We start from the raw sequence: 15,793 nt of genomic DNA, 5'->3' as shown, positions 1-15,793 counted from the left end.
GAACTTGGAGCCAAAATGCAAGAGGAAGCGAAAAACGCGGGTTGAAATTTCTGACATTATGTGGAATCAAGTTTTTGTGGATAACATTCAGAACAACATGGTCCTTCCCGTGTGCGCTAAGGCACTTGTGGACGTAGCGTCTTCGGGATGCTAACGACGTTCCTCGCCACACTCCTGAACTATATGTTTATTTATAAAGCGTTTCTACATTAAGACAGTTTGTAGCATTTACAAGACGCTTTGCCTCTTCGATAAGATAATCAGCCAATTTTGTAATGATTTACTTTATCTTTCGTGACAACTGACTGCAGGCTTTTTTTTACAATTAGTCCGAAAAAACACGGATGGTAACTCTCAACTTCCATTAATTATAGTACACTTTCTTTCCTGTTTATTCCTTACGGTTGTAACTAATTTTCTCAACAATTGAGGCAAACGTCTATCGTATGTCTCAGCTAGATCAACCTTGAACTTCAAGATATGGTAACTGAGAGGCAACTCGATACCTGGGAACATTGATATGTGGCCTTGTGATCATTACCGGTCGAAGAACTCCTCAAAATCTAGTCTAGATGAAACTTCGAGACTTCATAGACAAACCGGTGAAGCAGCACTCGAAAAGTCTTTGAAGACATTTGCTGGATTCACAAGACATTTGATTTGTCTTGAAAAGGTCTAGAAAGTGTCTCGACGACTTTTGCTAGACCTAATGTTGACAAATTTAGTTCTGAAATACTGATATGTAGTGATCCAAATTATGCTGAAGATTGTTCCTTTTTCCTAGTATTGTTTTGCTGCATCACTAATACACTTAATTACTTTTTGCTTTTTTGTAGGATCCATTGCGCAATATTGTTCAAGTGTTGTGCCTTAACGAGTGGTTCCATTACATTATAGTTCCGCTTTTATGTTTATTTATCAGATCTTTTTTTTTTCCAGGATCTAATGATTTGTACCACTCTGCTCTGCCAAACGAGAGTTTTCCTTTACTGCAGAATCTCGTGATTTGTACCACCCTGTTCTGTCAGACAAGACTTTTTTCTTTTTCTCGGGATCTAGTGATTTGTACCTTTCTACCCTCTCTGGCAAAAGTATTTCTTTTTTTCTGCAGAATCTAATGATTTGTACCAATCTGCTCTCTCTGACAAAAGTTTTTCTTTTTCTGCAGGATCTAATAATTTGTACCACTCTGCTCTCTCAGACCAGAGTTTGTCTTTTTCTGCAGGATCTAGTGATTTCTACCTCTCTGCTCTCTCCAGAAAAAGTTTTCCTTTTTCTGCAGGATATAATGGTTTCTACTACTCTGCTCTCTCAGACAAGAATTTTTCTTTTTCTGTAGGATCTACTGATTGTATCACTCTTCTCTGTCAGAAAGCAGTGTTCCATCACTATGGAATATTGCTGAGTAGTATTTGGTGCTGAAATATGCAACCTGCACGGTCATTTGAGAACCATACCATAAATCCAGTATTGCCAATTGTGTTATCCAAAATAAAGGTTTGGAGGAGCAGCTTGCTACTGCTGGATGCTCAACTAGATATGCTTTCTTTCTTTGCTGTAAAGACAATATCAACAGTGGCATTATATATTTCAAGTCTATTTGGAAATTTGCTCAAACAGCAATTTTCATCAGGACATGCAAATTGTTTCTGGTAAAACTCATTTCCATGGTCAATAACTGCATCTAGAGTTTGTGAATTCCAGTAAGTGCACGCCTTAATCACTGAAAAACAAATGCCATAAAACAATAAAGCACAACAGCGTCTTATGAAACACTCATTGTTTCTTGCTGAAATATGCACCATTAATCCATCATCATCAGCAAGTTCTGATTCATCGACCAGGTGATTGTCCTCCTTCTCTAGTCTTGTTATGTCAACATCAATCAGCTCAAACAAAGTATTTGAATTTTCATACACGGTTTGCAAATAACGTATGGCATCGTGTATATTTTGTGCTTCTAATATCACACATGTTCCTTGAGCTAGAATGGGGCACACCAAATGCATCTCTAGCATGTGAATCAATAGTTTAAATTTACCATCTGGAGTGCAGTACATAGAAACAGTACTGCATAGCTTGAACTTAAATGAAGCTGATAATCTGTATTAACCACATTGAGCAATTCCGGCAACTCGGTTAATAACAGAAACGTTTTTCTGGATAGTCAAATAACCCAGAATACAACTCATTACCAATGTTCATGATGTTGACCAAGTGCATTGATGAGCTAATAGTTCTCCTGTGATTATAGATCAGTAGAGAAAGAGATTATTGCTACACACTTAGTGCCTGCATTGTCGTCAAACACTTCCACATTGCCTTGTTTTTTCCTCCCATGTGCTGTTCACCATTTCCTTTTTCTACTCCTTTTAAGCTTCTTGGCAGCAGACCTTGGTCTTACATACATGTAGTCTAACTTACGATGAAGCACGCTCAATTTGGTAAATAAATGCATGGCAGAAGATTTTCGGTTTCTTTCCTGAAATGTCTGCTCTTATGCAAAGCCCGTGATAGCTGCTTCACTGGAATTCTGCTTGGTTCTCCATCCCTTTGGTGACGCCTTTTTACGGATTTACGACAGTGACAAGTGCAAGTCATCTACTGATTCATTGTTATCAATATCCACAATAACAGATGGCTGTGCGTCATTCTCAAATACGTTCTCCTGCAAGGCTCTTTTTAGCAGTTTCCTTAAATTGCTGCTTATTTCTCCATCCCTTAGAACAACCAACTTAGCATAATGAGATAGAGGTTGCCAGTCATTTATTGGTTCTTTATTCTCGACATCCACAACACTAGATACCGATCCGCCTTTCTCAAATTGGCTACAGTCATTGAAATCATTCAAAATAGCTTCATTCAAGCAGAAAACGCTACACCAGGCATGGTACGAAATGCTGACAAAAACACTAGTGAGGATGATTGCAAGCGATACAAATAACTGGACACCTTGAAATACACATGAATTCAATAATTGCAGAAAACAAAAAGCCATGATATTACAAATAGACAGAAAATTCACCTTTATTTTCAGCTGGCCTATCTGTCTCTCTGCGAGTTGGTACCGTTAGTACTGACTTTGAGATCAGCAACTTTCATCTCCTGGAGGCTTTCACAGTTTGTGTTTCTCTCGTTTGGCCTTTGGGTTTCAATGCAGTTCCTATCAGTGTCATATCAAGTGATTTTGCCTGTCAACAAGACATTATACTTAGGATCAAAATTCTCCAATCATAATTAGCTATTTTAACAACTTGTTTCCTCAGATGGACGTCTGTGAAGCTACCCAATGAAAACATGACGACTTTGATCCTCTCGGTGGTATAAATACACACAAACAGCTGATAGCCGTTTGTCTTTGTTTCTTACAGGAGGTTTTAGTTGATCTTTGTCCATATTTAGAACGTTCTTCTGTCTCATGTTCCTATCGCACACCCGCTAAAATTCGGACATACTTCGTCGCTTGATTCCTACCCCTATGGAACCAAAGAACTGCCTCCTAAATGTCAAGACCAGTAAATGATCGCGTAAACGAAGCGAAAGCAAGCTCGAGGCCAGCACGAGACACCCTAACAAATCATCAGTCCGGAAACGGAACCATAGTTATTTTCAAAAGAGCGTTTTGTTGGTAAATAAGATGGTTAAAAAATATTTATATTTAGGCCTTCATTGGGACAAAACGATGCAACAATTCGCGAGAAATAATAATTGAAGTAAATAGCATGAAAAAAAGTTGCGCGAAATCTCTCTTTAAGAGAGTTTAAAAAAATATTTTTGCCCTCGCAAATTAACAATCACTTCCCCCTGGCTTGTTTATCCAATTGAAGTTCAATTCTCAAGCTCCATAAGGGTATATTTTCCTTAGAGATCCACTAAAACGCCATTCGCCATTCTCATTACAATGTCTTTCGACGCCATTGCACATGGGTTAATTAAATATTCTAATGCGTCCACCAGATAAAATCTACCAATTTTTACTACCCCTTGAAGCCTAGAAAAATACGCCCAGATGACTCAGCCCATAAAGACAATACTTAGCAGGGGAGTGACAGGAAATACTTTTCCCGACACGGAAAAAATAAATAAATAGAATAATTTTTTAAAAAAAGACGAAATAAAACGCATTTTTTTAAAAAAAGACAAAATAAAACGCAGATTCCGACATAATAATAATAAAAATAAAAATAACAGAGAAATATTACCCATTTTCCTACTGGGATTGCCAAACTAGCAACGCAGTAAAAAGGTTCTAAAATAATAGTCTGAATCTTCTTGAAATGCTAACAGCAAGTTATCGGCACTGCCCTGAAATGAAGTCTTTCAAACTACTTTCTAACACCTGTACATGCGGATTTGTTCTGAGAATTTCTGTAAAATAATAATTAATAATACTATTTATTAGTTTATTAATAATTAATTAATAATTCATTATGAAATTACTTGTAGTTTATGGGTGCAAAATTTATTGCTGATTAATTTGATATATAGTTCTCCATACTTCTGTGCAAACGAAATGGTAATAACCTGTAAAAAGTGATGGCTGTACTTAAATTCTCAAGTGTCCCGTATAATAAATACCTCATGCCAAAGATGGTTAATATATTTTTTCAGTGGCATCTGCTGACAGCAGTGGATTGAGATGCATGGAAACACGTAATTGAATACAATCGAAATATCTTTTTTTAAAATTTACTTGCAAGGGGAATGTAGCTGTTTAATTGTTTGGCGTGATGAATTCTGAAAGCTTCAACGCTACAAATCGTCATCAGTCTTACCAAACCTCAAATATATCAGGAAAAAAACATCATTTTTCCTTATAACATTTTTAGAGAGGAAGGCTGCAAGTAAGTAAGTAAGTTACCATGGCAAAGATATATAGTCTTTTTTGAAAAAAAAAACGGGGTGGTGAAATCTTTCCATTCAGCATTACCGGATAATGTTAGAAACAATCTCTAAAATATTTAAAATTCCAAAAAATCTGCCAGTCAATTACCAGATAATGTTAGAAACAATCTCTAAAATATTTAAAGTTCCAAAAAATCTGCAGGTCAGTTTTCCAGGAAAATCAGTTTTCTTGAAATTTGTCGGCTTTTTTTGTTTTTTTTTCACCGACATCATTTTTTTTAAAAATTAATCTAAGCTAACATACAAAAACATTTTAAAAAATTCACAGTCCGGAAGCAGAGATATAAACTAGTAAAGTTGCAAAATCACGAAAAATAAGGGGGGTTACAAGATCAGTATTTCGCATGCGTCCCCTGGGCATTTGAAAGCAGGCGCCAGTGGAGCTATAGGCCAACCCAAACGGATTTAAGTGCCTGTTATACCGTTTGTGCACAATTTTGTAGTTTTTGTAGGTGTATAGGAGATGTCTATTTATATTCCATATATATATATATAAGAATTAGACGAAAGGTGAGCGAAGTTAGGGGTATTTTTTTTTTCTGGTGAGCCATTTTGAATCATGGGCTGACCCGAGCAGCTTTTAGAATTGCGTGTGTGGCTTACGCGTGCGCTCAGCTGAAAACCCTTTCCAGCCTCCTTAACCAGGGTAGTCTATTCATTTTCAAGCTCGGTATTCATAGGGGCCCTGGTAAAATAAAGAAATGTACAAATTTAAGTGACGAGGGCAAGAGAAAACGTAGGCCAGGAAATGATAGTTACCTGTGTCTGGCGGTGGCAAAAACGTCTATGCAGAACACGATAGGCTATATAATGAGTGCCAAGCGAATATTCAAAGAAGACAATTTATATGCAATATAAATTAAAGTTTGAAAGCTCTTGTATCGCTCATGCAATCTGCTGGCACGTCAGTGGGTGTTGTGTTTACTTCCAAAGGTCAATTTGACTTATTGCACTCAACATGCTCCAGGCTGTTATAGCTAGGCCAATGGCAATGCAGGAAATATCTGCTGTCAATCCAAACAAAGGGACTTCCATTTCAGTTTTTTTTGTACAGTTCATAATTCTTCTACATTTCCAACTGTTGATCTAAAATTCCCACCCACCTACCCCCTTGTCTTGCTTGCATGTTGGCTACACTTTACAGAGTACAGATCTATTTCAAGCGATTAGTTTACTATGCTTCATTCAACATAGTCCAAAACTATGTTTTGCATAGCGTTCCAATATTTAACTTTGTGAACGAGTTCATTTGTTGCAGATTTTAGTTAGTTTTCTAAAACCCAGTACTGTGGTAGACTTATGCGGCATGTCTGCCCATTACAGACTTTGTAACAAATGTCACAATTATTTAGCTTAGTACTCTAATGGACTTGAACAGCCTGTCTGTTCCTTTAAGTCTTGGGTTAAATACTGTTATAGTCACTCAGCTTAGTGCTGCTTTGGACATACACCGTATACTTTCCCCTTTCATTTTGATACTTTAACAGGTTCAGTGATAATAATACTTTCTTGGCAAAGTATTTGTATCTCAAATGGGATAAAGTGCTCCATACAGGTCGCCCTTTGCCCCATAAACTCACATGGTCAGCTGTCTTTGGTAGAATGGGAGCACAGGATAGCTGTGCTGATCACTAAGTGGCCCTATGAGCAGATTAAGAACTCTCTGTGGCCTGGAGATTAGAACCCCATGAGAGGATTAGGACTTCTCAGGGGCCTGGTGATCTGGATGTTGCCTGGGGATTAGGTCTCCATCATAGGCTTAATACCTCCCTGTGGCCCTGAGATTAAAAATCCGTGAAATGATTTGGACCTCTTAGCCTGGTGAACTGGATGTGGCCTGAGGATTAGGACCCTGCGGTTATTTTTAGGGGCAACTCGAGTACTTTTTCCCCAACCCCTGTACCCCACATATTTTTGTTGTATCTTTTCATGGGTTGAGAATGTGAAGTTACAATTGATAAATGTCATATAAGAAATTGCAAACAAAATTCTTAGCTGATCTTCTCGAATCACCCTGTATACACAAAATTACAACTGCTCATCGTCATGCCTTTTTCTACCGGTGTACAGGGTGTACAATATCTTCTTTTTTGGAGGAGGTAACCTGTAAATGTGACCTTCTCCTCTCCCGTTCATACACTTTCGTTTTTCACCAACAGTGCTGTAAATTACTTTTTCATGTAGAATCGTAAATTTTGTAGCCATTTTAATGTTATATTTTAGTCAAATAATACGAATTCAATGAAGGCGCAAACTTTATTTTGAAAAGCACCTTTATTTACTTTTTAGCACGTTTACGTTTACAGGTGTAAAAGTTAACGTTACTTTCGAGAACCAACGATTTATTTCGTTCCTTACTTAAAAGCCAATATAAATGTGGCCAGCCGGCCACGGCAAGACGCTATATGGACTAAACAGATGAATCCACTGACAGCTAGATAGACTGCTGCTTTAGATCTCACCGGAATTAGTGTGGGTAATCCTACTGCATTGATCTGTTTCTAACCTACGGAATTTTCTCAAGTCACATAAACTACTTTTATGCTTTTGGCGTGCAAGAAACACTTTATTTAATCACCTTGTCTCCTCTACGAAATGCAATATAAAAAAGAAAAGAAAATCACACGAGCGAAATTATTATAGGAAAAACAAAGGCAAGTGTTCGCTTTAATGTCGACGATCGCTGATAACTGTTGAACGTCAACTACTCAATGCGCACACGGTCCATAATCTACGTTTTTCCTAACGGAGCTTTTGCCGTCCATCTTACTTGTGTCGGCAATTTTCTTTATAGCCCAAATCGTTACGATAAGCCTCATTAGTGAATCCCAAGGTTTTCAGTTCCGGAGTGGCCGCTTCATCGCTGACACCAACGCGATTGGAGAATCTGTAAATTTTAAGAAAATCAGAAAAGACGTGAAGAACTATATTTTAATAGATTTTAAACTATTTATTCATCATGACATACATTGTTTTCAATGTGTTATTCAAGTTAGCTCACTTGTAATTGCAGGGCTCCGAGGAAAGGCCTATTTTGAATTTGGACTCCACGGGTAAATAATAAAGTTATTATCATCATCATCATCATCATCATCATCGTCATTATTATTAGTAGTAGAAGTAGTAATCTTATTCAATAATAATAATAATAATAATAATAATAATAATAATAATAATAATAATAATAATAATAATAATAATAATAATAATATATTATTATTATTATTATTATTATTGTTGTTATTATGATAATTATTATTTTCACCTTTATAGGCTGATCTTTACCGCTTTAAAAGGCTGAGGAAACAGGGCATAACCTACGACCAAGGGTTCCACACGATCTCTCCTTTATAGATTATGTATCAAGCACCTTTCTTAGAATCCTTGCGGTTCCTAATAGTGCAGTCTTTTGTAGGAAAGCTGTTCGGAGTGTAATGCCCAATTTCCCAACGCAGTCGCCTAACTTTCTTGTTACTCCACCTAGGGCGCCAACAATTATAGGTATTACCTGAGCACTTTTCAAATTCCACATTCTCATTATTTCTCTCTTCAGGTCTTAGTATTTTTCAACCTTTTCACCCTTCTTTTTTACTGAGTCTTGAATCTCCTGAGATAGCGATGTCAAAAATAAAGCAGTTCTTCTCTTCCTTATTGTAGATGATTACGATGCTACCTTCAATAACATAGTCACATTGGATACAGACATACTACAAGATCTTGATTCTTTCATTTTCTACTACACTCTCAGGTGTATGCTCATACCACTTTTTGCTCTGCTCTAATCCGTATTTCTCAACCAGTTTCCAGTGGAAACCTTCGCAACGTTGTCATATCTGCGTTTGTATTCCTTCTGAGCTAACTTCTTACACCCGCTCATAACGTGATGGTTATTCTCAACCTTCTCACCACATAATCTACACAAGGGGGACTCCGCCGTCTTATCAATATAAAGTCTCACGCTGTTGGCCCTAATAGCATAATAGGGCCTCTTTCTGCACTTTCAGATCCGCCTTACTCAACCATTCTCACGTTCCAACAACAGCTGTCACGTCTGGAATGTTTCTGAAATACTTCCCCTTCCAATTCCTTAACTTCTCCTCATGCCAAGCCTTCTTAAACTCGTTGCTTTCTACTCTTTGTTCTCAATGACATAAGTGGCTTTGAGGTACAACGTGTCAAATTGCTCTTGGGATGAAATGCTCCATACATGGTCTTTCTGTCCAGAGTTCTCAATTCATTGTTTGTCCATTTGATGATACCAGTTCCATATCTCATGACCGCCACTGCCCACGTGTTAAATGCTTGGATCTTATTCTTGCCGTTTAATTTTGACTTCAGCACTAACTTCAGTCTCCTCTTATACTCCTTTAGACTTTCGGAAAGCCTTCATCTCATGTAGACAACGCGCGGGACGAAGGACTTTTCATACTTGATTGGCGCCAATTTAGCGACCCAAAAACGGTTCGCTTAGCTAGATCAATCAGAGTAGTCCTTGTGGACCCCAGGGGATAGAGTTCACAATCAAAAGTTGCCATACGCAGCGAAGCGTGACTTTCAACATAAGTGATGGCTGAATCTACAGGATATTCCGAATTGCGCGACTATCAAAAGTAAACAATTCAAGCATATCTGTCTCGCAAAGATTTGTTCGTGTCTGCTCGAACCGGATCTGGGAGTCTAACCTTTGAGCTAGCCCCGTACGATTTTGGTCGTTTACTTGGAGAGTATTGCAATGCTATCGTCTTTGTAATTGTTCCACTGATTTCTCTCATGAAGATCTAGTCCCTAGCCTCAATTGTCGTTGCATTAGAGCGTCATATGTAGGAGACGATTGTTCAAAGCAACAGTTGGAGGACACTTTAAATCTTAAGTATCATCTGGTGTCTGGAAGTCTCGAGGCGATTCTTGACAACTATTGCCAAATTTTTCGCCGAATGAAAAAAAATATTTTAAAATATGTCTTCATCGATGCGATTCATTGCATCGCTAAATCTCTACTTCTTTTCCCGGTATAGCATGTCTTTTAATACCATTCTGGCCAGTCTCCTACATACACCTGAAGCCTACCTAATCTTTCATGAGTGACATCAATTGTCTTTCTTGACCATTCGAAGCTTTCCCTCTCTCGTTAATCTTCCTAACTAGTGTTTCGTTTCTATCACTGGAGATCTCCTTTCCAAGCGGCGACTCGAGGTTGAAATAAGCTTTCGGTTTATTTCGTCTTTGCTTTTGATACATTTAGCTCAAAGTAAACAAATGTCCTCTTTCGAGTTCGGAGAAACAAATATAAATTCGATTGTTTTTGTCGGATCGAGCCATTCAAGTGCAGAACTTGCTAACGACGTCGTCCCCTTTTTGGCGCAAAACGCAAATGAAAACCTTGCAAGACAGAAAAGTCGACCTCCCGCGACTTCGTCGCGCGCTCATCCAATTCGCGTCCGAATAATCACGCTTCGCTCGCCAAAATATTTTCTCCAGGGATTCTCGTATGGTCGACTTGTGGCAAGTCTAATACTACTTCTGACACTAAATCTTCATCTCCCCTTCCTTTACACTGTTTAATTCTGGAAAACCCAAATGTTTGTATCCACCCTTGTCATTTGTTTCATTGCCTGCCCATATGGAAGGGTTACGCTATTCATCTCCACAACCTTTCCTCTCTTGAGAACCAGTACACCACACTTCTTCAATCCAAATTCCATCTCGATATTGAACACAAAGTGTCTACACAAGTGAATCGATTTGGTTAATACTCTTGGCAAACAGTTTCAAGTCATCCATAAACAATAGATGATTAACTTTGCACTACATGTATTTATGGTCTTATTCATAACATGCCTTTACCTCTCGCAGGATCAAAGTCAGTGGTATCATTTACAGGACAAACAACAGCGGTGACAGACTGTCTCTATGGAAGATGCCTCTTCTTACGTCTTATGATGATGATGATGATCATGATGATTATTATTATTGTCATTATTGTCATCATCGGCATATTGATCAGCTAACAGGAAGAGCGGACTACAGTTAATGCTTTCACCTTAGTATTCTGTGCGTAAGAAGCAGTGTTAAAAAAAAAAAAGAAAGAAAAAGAAAAGCAAACAATAAAAAACAAAACAAATCATATTATGTTAAAACGTAAATTTAAATATATACAAAAAAGAAAAAAAAAGCATGCGAGAAGATACATCGGGTTCTAATTAACAATTAGATCCGTAGTCCTTTCGGGCTACAGGTCAATAGCTATTGACCCGTGGCCCTTGAGTGCGAAGTGTCTGATTGTTTTAGTATCACCCAACTAGTCAGACAGAAAGGCGATAATGAAGTTAGCAAATGCAAGTTGAAGAAATATTTATTTGGGAATAAAACGAAAGAAAGCGTCACGCTCGATTGCGCCAAATTTGTATAAATTTACATAACTGTCAAAGTCAAAGTCAAAGTCGATTTATTTAAAGTCGGTAGTTCCTTCAGTTACGAAACTGGTATCAATGGAAGCCGGCGGTGCGCCTTTTACTCCCTCCCTCTGTCAGTGCTTCGTTTCACGGATATTAAAAGCTATAGCTACACGGATCAGAGGAAAAAGGAAACAGACGTTGGAGTCACCAAGGATCGACCTGGGGACCCCTTGCTCCGAAAGCCGCGCACTAGCCAACTGAGCTACGCCTGCAAATGTCGGTTTTTGAGGAGAGGGGAAAATCGGAGTACCCGGGGAGAAACCTCTCGGAGCAGAGTAGAGAACCAACAAACTTAACCCACATATGACGTAGAATCCGGCAATCGATCCTGGGCCACATTGGTGAAAGGCGAGTGCTCTCACCACTGCGCCAGCCCTGCTCCCCGAACAAACACGTGATCGAAAAGCGTAGCTTGTGAAATTTCATTCATTCATTCACCCATTCAGATGTGAAGTTGGTCCAACCAAAACTGTTCATGTAAAAAAAAAAAAGACATCTTTAAAATAGTGCAATGGCCCACAATATTTTTATGAACTGCAAGAAAAGCTCAAATGAACTAGATCAAGTTGGCGATTGATAATTGGGCCAAGTTTTCAACTGTTCGTCGATTATTAGGTCATCGCATGTAGTTGTTTTTATGATGGAAACATAGCAGCCATGAAAGCTGAAAGACTGTGGCATTTGCATTTTCAATGGTGACTGTTGATCCTGTGGAGCCACAGAAAGAGTGCTTGTTCCAGTAAGCTCTTTCGATGTTGAAGCACCCTGGAGTACAAGACTTCGTGGTTCTGCGGAGTCACCAGAGATGAAGGCGCTAAATGTGTTAGACATGTTCTCTTTCTGCTGAAAGGAAGCCCTGCAACAGTAAGATTCAATGGAGTTGTCCTATTTATGTCCAGTGACAGTCTTAATATGCCTGGCTTCAATGTTGTGATCTGAGAGCTCTGTAACTGATGTAGCTCGGACGCAGTGATTAGTTTGCAGAGGAGTTATCCAAGCAGATGTTGACATGTTTTTCATCATATTTTCGAGTGTGCTTTTGCCGACGGGGAAATTGCAGTACCACACTTCATCTTTTTGTGGCTGGAACTTTGTTGACACTTCTCTTGGGCGTTGAAACAGAGCCTTCAGGTTGGGGTTCAGGTGGTTAAGGAAGCTTTCAAGGGTTTTCACCGGGCAGTGCTTTGAATTAAGAACCTCAAACATTTTACCGTCGGATTCGTCGGGGTTATCTGTCAAACGACCTTGATGATTTTTGGATGCAAAGGGCCTGTGAAACTCAAAGTAACGTCGCTCTTGAATTGTACTCCGAAGAACGAAGATGTCTGAGGTGAGCTTTCTCTTATTTTCACGTCCCCTTTTACCCAAATAAAACGTTATGTAAAACCATGCATTGCGGAGGAGTTAGGACGGATCCAAGGTATCCCACTCGCTGAGTTGCCCTGTTTCGTACAGCTGTTGCAGTTGTTCGCTCGTGATAGGATTTTTATGAATCATCGGCTGAACATTCCCCTCTTGCATCATTTGTTTAGAGATAGCATTGAGGACCTTGTTAGACTTTTGGAAGGCTGAGTCGACGACTATCGACCATGGCTTACTGTTCGGAGGCTGTCTTAAGTATCGGTCGACGGCTGCCCGGATAGCTTTAAGAGGCGAAACTTTGAACTCAGTGCCGTCCTCTCGCTTGACAGCAGGGTAAAACATTGTGAGACATTCATTTAACTCTTCTTTCTCCATGTTTTGTATAACTGTATTAAATTTTGTTTGGCTTGCAAACCATTCTATGGTAAAAAAGTGGAAATATATTGAAAAGACTTTCGAAAAAAGTACAGCTTGATTTGATTTGAATTTATAAAAAAAGTTCTTAGTTTTGTCCAGTAACAAAAAGCACAACAAAACAACAATTATCTAAAAACTCCTTTGAAATTCCCACAAAACCCGAAGCGGCCGGCATTCTTTTGGTAGGTTTTCAAAACCAGTGAATTTCGCTATTCGAGGACAATAGCTAATAGTCCTCTAGTAGCGTAGCCAATTAAAATGCAGAATTTGCATTAGTTTACTAGTTGGGTGATGCTAATGTGTTGTTATTTATTTATATAACTGAAGAAAAAACCGCCATCCAAACATATCCGCCAACCCATCTCTTAGAAGGAGATACATTCAATGAGGCAGATGATAAGCAAAAATTGGCACTAATTTGCACTGAAGACCAGAATGTGTACCAAAGACATGAGTTCAATCTAATAGTAATAATGAAACACGAGTATGAGCCCTGTGTTTTCCAGATGCTTTTCATGCAGTACATCCCTTCCCCTCTCTCTCAGCAGCATAAAACGTCCTTAAAGGTTTCCCATATAAATTCAAAGTTACATTTCAGAACTGTGAGTGTCTCTCATGTCTTTACCTTTTCTCCGGGTGTTTGCATATGCATATTAATACTGAGACAACTATAATTAGCAACAGTCCTCCAGCAATGCAGCCTGCGATGATGTAAATCAAGGTAGGAGAAGACTCTTTCTTAGTCAGCTGCGTTGGTTCAGTCACTATTTTTGCCGGCGTTGATTCAGCCAACAGCATTTCAACGGTTGAGATGTTGCCATTAACGGATCTCGAAATGTTTGCTAAAGATCCTGTCACGATGGAAACCAGAGAATGTCTGTTCATGACTTCATTCGAAGATCCGGGTGGAAACTGTAAGTAAAATGCTAGGCTTGCCAGAGGCGGATCCTGAGAAAGCTGTTTTGGGTAACCAGGCAAAATGTGTACTTGATCGTCTGTAAAGATTACGTTATCCTCTGCTCTCCTGCGACGAGCACTGAATAAAAGATAAAAACAAGATGATTAGAGTGAGATGGTAAATGTGTATAGTGGTAAAAGAAGAAATATGTGATGTATTAAGGAGCAAGGGTGGCATAGTCGGTTAGTGCGCGGCCCTGGTGTAAGAGGTCCCGAGTTCGATTCCTGGATCTCACATCCTTGTTTCGACTTCCTTCCTTTCCGTGCAGCTTAAGTAGCTTTAAATACCCTTAAAACGGAGCACTGGTGGAATGAGGTGGAGGGGGGTCATGTCATACAGCTAGGATCAGAATGCATCTGTCGGTAAGTGAAATAATAACTGTATTGAGAGAAGGATGCTAAATTTCTATTGAGGTAAATGAATGAATAATGTAATTTATTCAATATCGAGAGACACAAACTCTGAAGAAAAGAAAATTAAATGCTCAAGAGGAACTGAAGGCAAAAAAAAAAGCCTTTTTATTTACATTTTGGACCGTGCATAATAAATTTTTCAACTTTGTTTTAGCATATCCGTCGTTTTTCCACCTAAAAAAAATGATTCCGATTTTGGGCCATCAGCATTGCGGCTCAGAATGGAGAAGTCAACGGTCATTTTTGAAGCTGATGACGTATGATTTGGGGAAGACATGCGAGAGCGTCCCATATAGAAGCAGAGATTCCGCAAAGAAACAGCAAAACAACGAAGAAAATATCCAAAGCAGCACTTCTTTTTTCTCTTGATTACGAAATCTCTGTTCCGCATATCATAGGTCACAGCAGACTGCTGATTTAGTTTTGGAGCCCGCACTGAAAATGCAGAAACAGCGGTAAAGGCCTAACTTCCAAAGTAATTTTCTCACAAAAAAACAGAAAACGAGAAGAAATAACTCCACAAACTTATTACTTACTTATGTTGGGCTTTCCAAAACAAAATTGCTGATTTTGGCCTTTTTATTTCTATTTAAATAACCACAGTACTGACCAGTTTGGAAACAGATCAACAAAATGACGAAAGATGTGAGAAATGAAAGGAAGGAGGAAAGAGATGGAAGAACGAAGGGAGTAGAGTAAAAACAAAGACAGAAAGAAATGAAGGAAGAAAGAAGGAAAGAAAGAGAGAAAGCTAAACAGATTAGATTTGTTACGAAGAGACTAACACATACCATGTATTTTTCCTTTCGATACACCCATCCGAAAAATTGGTTTTTGCCCTGAGCGGGACTCGAACCCACGTCTCCCTGATTACTAGTCGGGCATGCTAAGCCACTACACCATCAAGGCCACCACGCTGGCAACGCAGCAGATTAATGGGGCGACTTTAGCAACGTGGGGGATCCCAGGGCCCAACTTTTCTCCACTTGAGTGTATATCTTTGCCTCTATAACCCCAGACAGGGCTTAGAACACAAGTGAGAGATTTCGAGGCAATGAAAGGTATAGACTACGAAGAGACTAACACATACCATGTATTTTTCCTTTCGATACACCCATCCGAAAAATTGGTTTTTGCCCTGAGCGGGACTCGAACCCACGTCTCCCTGATTACTAGTCGGGCATGCTAAGCCACTACACCATCAAGGCCACCACGCTGGCAACGCAGCAGATTAATGGGGCGACTTTAGCAACGTGGGGGATCCCAGGGCCCAACTTTTCTTC

At 39.1% G+C, this 15,793-nt stretch overlaps 1 protein-coding gene across 1 annotated transcript in view; it reads right to left on the bottom strand.

The window, feature by feature from the left end:
- Positions 1 to 7,166: 7,166 nt before the first annotated feature.
- Positions 7,167 to 15,793, bottom strand: part of LOC137982138 (uncharacterized) — a 211,591-nt gene continuing 202,964 nt past the window's right edge. The window contains exons 63-64 of the mRNA XM_068829205.1: positions 13,765 to 14,175; positions 7,167 to 7,792 (exon numbers count right to left, since the gene is read on the bottom strand). Coding sequence (XP_068685306.1) covers positions 7,672 to 7,792; positions 13,765 to 14,175 — 532 coding nt within the window. The 3' untranslated portion in view covers positions 7,167 to 7,671. The remainder of the gene's footprint in view (positions 7,793 to 13,764; positions 14,176 to 15,793) is intronic.

The sequence above is a fragment of the Montipora foliosa genome, chromosome 13 (genome assembly GCF_036669935.1).
Source record: "Montipora foliosa isolate CH-2021 chromosome 13, ASM3666993v2, whole genome shotgun sequence".
Classification (NCBI taxonomy): domain Eukaryota; kingdom Metazoa; phylum Cnidaria; class Anthozoa; order Scleractinia; family Acroporidae; genus Montipora; species Montipora foliosa.
This window is presented reverse-complemented; position numbering and strand designations above follow the sequence as displayed.